Raw genomic sequence first — 7,004 nt, forward strand, 5'->3', positions numbered from 1 at the left:
TCTTCAAAATAAGGGTGCGTCATATATTCCAAAAAATACGGTAATTGTTTTTAAGGTACTACAAGCAGAAATACATGTCAGCTGATGTGGAATGTTTAAACTTAATTAAAACAATGTAAGTTTAACAACAATCATATATTTCAAAATAATAACTTGGGCATAAACTTTTTCTCAAAATTTAAAAATTATAACAAAGCTTCTTCATATAAAACATTTGCAGTTTGCTTTCCATCTACCAAAAATTAAAGATTTTGAGAGGATCCCACCCTTGAACACCCTACATCTCAATGACCATGAAAAAAAGCATGGTTGTTTGTGAAACAGTCCATCAGCTTTCATACTTTGACCTTGAATCCCTTTAGAATATTCAGCATTGACTAAAGCATCAACCTGCCAAGATTGTTTGAGATTGACTCTATAGGCTGGGAGTAATTAGCCAACAGGCTTTACAAAATAGAAATAGGGTTAAGTTCAATTTTCACTTCCTTAGGACATTCTCCATAGTTCATAGTGTTTACATTCAAGTTTTGGTTGAGATTGGCCCAATAGGCTCAGAGGAGTTAGGGTGCAAACAATCACACACTTTGTCTATATAGGTAATAGGCTGAATCTGTGCATTTCTCAACTCCCTCATCTTTGTGAATGTGCAGACTATGCATGAATCATGTAAAGTTAAACTGTTTTAAAATGCTACACTTTTTTTAAGAAAAATATTAAATAGATAATTGCTTTCTTCTATTAATTCCATTTGCATTAATATGTCTATTTTTAAATGAATGATGCTGGTTGAAGTTATGTTACTATTTTGTCTGTGTAAGGTATAAGTGTGAAATAATTACCCTCATCCCCAGTGGGGGAGTGGCAAGGGTATTGTAGTCCATTTGCATATATTGAAAACTAATATACCAGTTTTACATATGATGATAAGTTGGAATGGGACAATCTTCTCCAAGTTTGGTCCTGATCCAGATTTTGGATCACTTTGAAGCATTTTTATAATGGGGAGATAGGGCATTTTTGCAGTTTGGGGTTAATAATTCTGTGAAGTGTGATCAGATGTTTACCAAATTTCATGGGCATATTAAGGTTGAGACTTCTCATTACACTAGAAAAATGGTTCAGATCATTATGGATCTGAATAGAATTTTCTGAGTTTTTGAAGATGAAATTTTATGTTATCCAATATAAATGCATAATGTCTCAAAAAGGAGTAGCAGGGTGAGGGTATGCAATCTGTCTGATTGCTCGTTTCATCTGGGTTGTTTGGGTATTGTATCATGGTGAGACAATTATATTTAAAGTATACATAAGGAACAGGCCAAGAGTGGTGTCTGTTATAACCCTATTTCAAATCACAAGATGTACACACAATTATATTTAGTTATAGATTTGGGCATGTTTTGCATTCTGAAATTAATCATTCTTGAAACAATCCCCAATAAAAACAGATAAAACATGTATGTACTGGTCTATGAAATACATTTTATGAACATAGTTTACCTGTTTTTTTATAACACTCTATTCCTAAAACCAACTACAATTACTTTAAGTGTGAAATAAATCCTCAATGTAATATTTAATTTTTTAGTGTTATATATAAAGAATTTTATGTTAGTAATTTTTATTTTCTCCTGTTGTTTCTCCAGAAGTTCTTTGATACATGTACTTTTTTTAGTGATTCAGAAATACGGTGAAATTTAAAATGCTGGTTATTGACAACAAACTGCTATTATTATTTCAAATAGTCATTTCTTTGTTCACCTTCTTTTTATTGTAATGAAAGTTACGTAAATTTCTAGAAACATCACAAACAAAAAATGTGGCTATATCTACTTGTATAACTTGAAAAACAAAATGAATGGTAAAAAGTGGCTCCAATTAACTGGAATTTATTATCACAGATTATTTATAAATTATTAATTATGAACTGCTTTTGTTGCTTACAATGCAAAGATATGTAAAATATATTGTGGATTCTTGATATTCAACGTATAAAAACTGTTACTTATCTAGGAAGACTTGCCATGGACATGGAACATACTCTTCACAGATGTTGCCTCGGATTTAAATGCCAAATGGGAAAACTCAGTGGATCCAGATTTGGACAGATTTATTAATTAAAGAAATAGTGATAAAATGATTTATTAAGGTATATATTTAATGCATTGCAACCACCTTTCTCTTTAAAAATACAACATCTGGGAATTGTAATATATGTGTGTATTTACATTTGGTGGATGTATACCTTAGAATGGTCTGTTTGGAAAAAGTTTAGCCTTATTTTTTCTTTTCTCTCGTAAAATCTTTAAAAAAGTTGTAAATTTGTTGAAATTATTCTACTTAATAAGAAGTAGAAAAGTATTTACTCATACACATTATAAGATGTAACAATATATATAAAAAAAAATTAATATACTCAAAAACCGGATTATGGATATTGAAAAACTGAAAGTTAGATACAACAGTTTATTGGAAATATAGAATTAAAACAATCACAACTCAAGTCCTCTTTTTCCAGAAGTTAAAAGGATATTTTTCTTCTCATAATCACAACTCCTACTTACACATTGTCTCACTTGGCTATGTAACTATTTTTTATAGAAGTGAAAGGTTTTCTTCTGTCTTATTTTTGACTTGTAGAATTTATATAAAATATAACTTATTCAATGCTATATTTACTGCAGGGTCAAAATGCACATCATGAAATTTTACTTTATTCTAAATTTAATTTGAAAACCTTAATGTAAGCTTGGTATCAAATTGTAGTTTGTAATACAAATTTTTGTATAAGTTTTAATTTCAAAGGGAAAGCTTGAATAAATACACAGTCTTAACTTGTCTGTGTCACATGATGCTCTTGTGCTGTGAATTGACCATTTAAATTTTCTTTTTACCTTTTATGGGTTTCAGAGTATCCACTAACTACAAACTCGTACTATAGATATTGACAAGCCAGAATATAAATTTCGAACCTCCAATCATTTTCTTCGACTAAAATACAAACTCACAAGACATGCCTCTTCTATACCATTCTGTCAAACTCACATGATATGCCCCTTCTATACCATTCTGTCAAACTCGCATGACATGCTCTTCTATACCATTCTGTCATGCCACCAGTTTTCTCTAAAAGTGCTATTAAGTTGCTTATAACCAATAAAAAGAGCACATTTTCTTTACAAAGTTCCTTATATTAGTTATCTTGTTTTGCTGCCTGTAAGTAGATATTTTCGCTCAGTTTCATTGCATCCAATTGTAGTGTTCAGTTTCAAGCAGCTAACAGAACTTGTTGAACCTATTTATAGCTTAGTTAGAAAGCCAGCTAAATTATAGTAGTTTTGAGACATTCAACTGTACTTCACTGATACTTTTTATGTTCTAAAATATATATTTAAAATAAACATGAATTACTTTTGTGGACAAACAAACATTGTCACAAAAAAGTAGGTTTACAGCACCTCATTTTCAATTTTTGTTTTTTATGTATAATATTTATTTATTGTTATACAAATAATTAAAATGTAAAAATTAGGATCTTTTTAGGTTTCATAAGAACACATAAGAGGTAAAAATATATATATTCTCTTGATACTTCAGATCCTACATTGAGGCAACCATGCACACACATAGTTTACACAAAGCTGTCCTCCTGTAAGAAATAATATACTCTGAGAAAGTCTAAGTACAGTCTAATAAAACTAAATGAAACCAGATGCGAATCATTAGTAAGAATACTTCAATTAATAATTCAGATTTTCTCTTTGTGCAACAGACTTTTCATGTTTACTAAAAACTTACCAAATTTTTTAAAAATACACTTAGTTAATTCAGAATTATAGTAAGCAGTAGTTCTCCAATACAGCCTGGGTCCAATGGACCAACTAAGTCAAGAGGTGTTTTATTGATATCCCCTTATTCTGTCATTTTCACAATGGAAATTCTTAAGTTGCACAAAACAATATAAACATACTATGTTTTTAGTTTGGAGTAAATAAATTCATATAATTTGATTTAGTATTTCTAGCATTGTTTATGATGTGAAATTTCAAAATTTTTATTGTGAAACTATTTTAGAAAAAATCACTAAAAACACTTCCCTTTGTCTACAATTTCAGTTTTTATATTGTTGATCAGAAGGTTCCATTTTGCATATCCAACCAAAAAAACGTTTCTTTTGAAAAATTATTATTCTGTTTGTAGTAGCCAGCACTTTTGGCAATAAATAATAAATAACACGTTGCAAAATGATAGATTCATTGGTGACCCAGGATGTCACCTTTCAAAATAGTGTTACAGTTACCTTTATTTGGCTAGGTATGGTGATTTTTGCTAACAATATTCTTATTGAGACCAATTTTGTGTGTAATAAATATAGTTTCTTTTCAATCAGTAATAACTTCTTTTATGTGTATGTGTTGTTTGAATATGATTAATGACATACCAGGTCTCTGTATTGATAATATTATAATAAAATAAACCCACCAGGAAGTAAAATATCCACAACTTTTGGACCTTTTAGGTTGTCATCGAATATAGGCAGTTATCATATACTTAATTAAATGTGTTTTAAACCGTTTTCACATGACTATAATGCTATATCACACATATTACTTTAAATCTTTTGCCAGTTAAAACTTTCTTCACCCTATTATTTATGAATCTGTTATTATCTATTTAGCTATAGAAAGAATTGTTTTCAATAATAAGTTATGTTTAAAATCTGCATACTAGCTAAATATTGTAATAGCAATACTAATAAAAAGGTGCACAATAATAAATAATAATGAACTAAAAATTAACAGTAGTTACTGCCGGCTGGTCGCCAACCAGTGGCTGGTAGTTTGGAATTTGGGTCAGCATTTTGCTACCTGGAATTTGCATTGAAAAACATTCTGCAATGAGACTTCATAATTGTAGAGATGTGCTTTGACCAGTGGTAAACTTTTCTACTGTGTAAATCAAATCAATAATATTAAATTCATGAAAAGGAAATTTAATATTAAAAAAAAACATAATTTTCAAAACAGTTATCCTCATTAATAAAGCTTGTATATTAAATTAAATAAGAATGTAACTGTACTATCTACATAAATTGTAAAAGAAAACTTTAAATGTGGGAGACAGGTAAAGGTCATAAGAGAAATTAAAAATGGTAAGAAGAAAGCTGATGTTTGCCCTAAATATGATTTTGTAAATTCAATTTTGTGTACCATTTGTAAAAACAGAGATAAAATATTCAGTGCATTTGAGCAAAGCGGCTTTAAAATTAAACATGTATGGAAGCACTGCTAAAATTGTTTGATTTGTTTTGAATTTTGTGCAAGCTACTTGAGGGCTATCTGCTCTAGTCATCCCTAAATTAGCAGTGATAGACTAAAGGGAAGGCAGCTATGCAACACCACCCACTGCCAGATCTTGGGCTACTCTTTTTACCATCATATTATATTACCTGCACTGCTGAAAGGGTGAGAATGTTCAGTGATGGGGATTCAAATCTGAGACCTGCAAATTGTGAGGCGAGCACCCTAACCACTAGGCCATGCCAGACCTTCCTAAAATGGTTTAAGCAGCAAAGGAGTGTGAATGCCCCTATAAGTGGGCCTCATTTGATGGTAAAGGCTTAAGAATTTGCTAGTCTGTAAGGCCTTTTTAAATGTTACAGGATGGGGACTTGATACTATTGGTTGAAACATTGTAATTATTAAAATCAGAACTTGCCTGTAGTAAAAGTAAAAGTTAATTATTTAGATTAGTAGATTCCTCACTACACATATAACGTTTGTTACACTAATCCAAAAATATTGTCCAACTATGTTATTAGTATTAGATAAAATGATACACGTATAGTTTACATATTATACAAACTTAGACTATGTGACGTGCATTCTATATTTTTTTTATTGAACCTCATTAAGATTTTCTAAGAATCTATAAGTGAGAAAATACACACAGAACATTACCAAAGTTTCCAACCAATTACTCTTGCATTAGTTAAAAGTTTACTTTCCTGAGTATTATAAATTTCATAATCTAGCAGTATTTAATCCAACTAATAAGTCTAGTTTTCTCTAAAATTGTCAATATATCTAAATTATTATTTCTATTATGTAACCTTATGTATTTATAATATTTCTTCATGAATAACAGTATTTTGTATTGCTAAAATATATAAAGACCTATAGTAATGTCATTAATGAATTTTGTGCAGTAGTAATATCTTCTGATGTCAAACATACAATACTAACATCAGTTAAAGACAGTAATATCAAGAAAATCCAAATTACCATTGATTATTTACACGTTGACTCTTGACAGGCTGTTTTTTATTCATAAGTCATATAACACTGCATACTGTTGCGTCAGCGAGGTCACGTGACTAGTGTCACGCCACTTCTTTCTCGAACCTTCCTAGCTTGGGGGGGGGGGGGGTAGTCTGGTATATATAAGATGTGACGGGACAATGGTAGGTAGTGAGTAATTGATCTTCAGTCAGAGAGTATTGTTGAAGTTAACGTTCGTTCGTTATAGTGTTTGTTCTAGCGCGAATGTTGAAATCAAGTGTATCGTAAAGTTATATTCGGAAAGAATAAACCAGTTTTATTAAGTAAGGACTTGTGTCGCTAAAGTTTCGTCGGAACGAAGTTACGGAAAATTAATTAACAAACGGAGACGTAACAATACTTATTCAAACGGTCATACCAGTTGAAGACAGTATTTCAAAGTATGTCAAAAATAAAGTAATATTGATAAATGTATCATTTGTAAAAACATATTCTAATGTATAGAACTTACAATATATTAAATATGCTATTTTTACCATCTATGATTTATTGTAAGACAAGATATATTTCGTTTCATCCTCCTCTTTTTTTTTGATACAGTGACTACACTAATAGGTTTTCATAGTATTAGTTTTCAGTTGGTTTTCTTGGCCTATTCACATATTTAGAGTATTTGAGTTTAACATAGTGTTACGACAGCGGAAGTAAGGTGATGCTGCTAAC

General features: G+C 30.3%; 1 protein-coding gene across 1 annotated transcript in view; it reads left to right on the plus strand.

Moving 5' to 3' along the window:
• LOC106458995 (intraflagellar transport protein 43 homolog) overlaps positions 1-4,386 on the plus strand; it is a 25,411-nt gene extending 21,025 nt beyond the window's left edge. The window contains exon 5 of the mRNA XM_013918559.2: positions 2,014-4,386. Within this exon, the coding sequence (XP_013774013.1) occupies positions 2,014-2,121 (108 nt within the window). The 3' untranslated portion in view covers positions 2,122-4,386. The remainder of the gene's footprint in view (positions 1-2,013) is intronic.
• The last annotated feature ends 2,618 nt before the right edge of the window (positions 4,387-7,004 follow it).

The sequence above is a fragment of the Limulus polyphemus genome, unplaced genomic scaffold (genome assembly GCF_000517525.1).
Source record: "Limulus polyphemus unplaced genomic scaffold, Limulus_polyphemus-2.1.2 Scaffold543, whole genome shotgun sequence".
In the NCBI taxonomy this organism is placed as follows: Eukaryota; Metazoa; Arthropoda; class Merostomata; order Xiphosura; family Limulidae; genus Limulus; species Limulus polyphemus.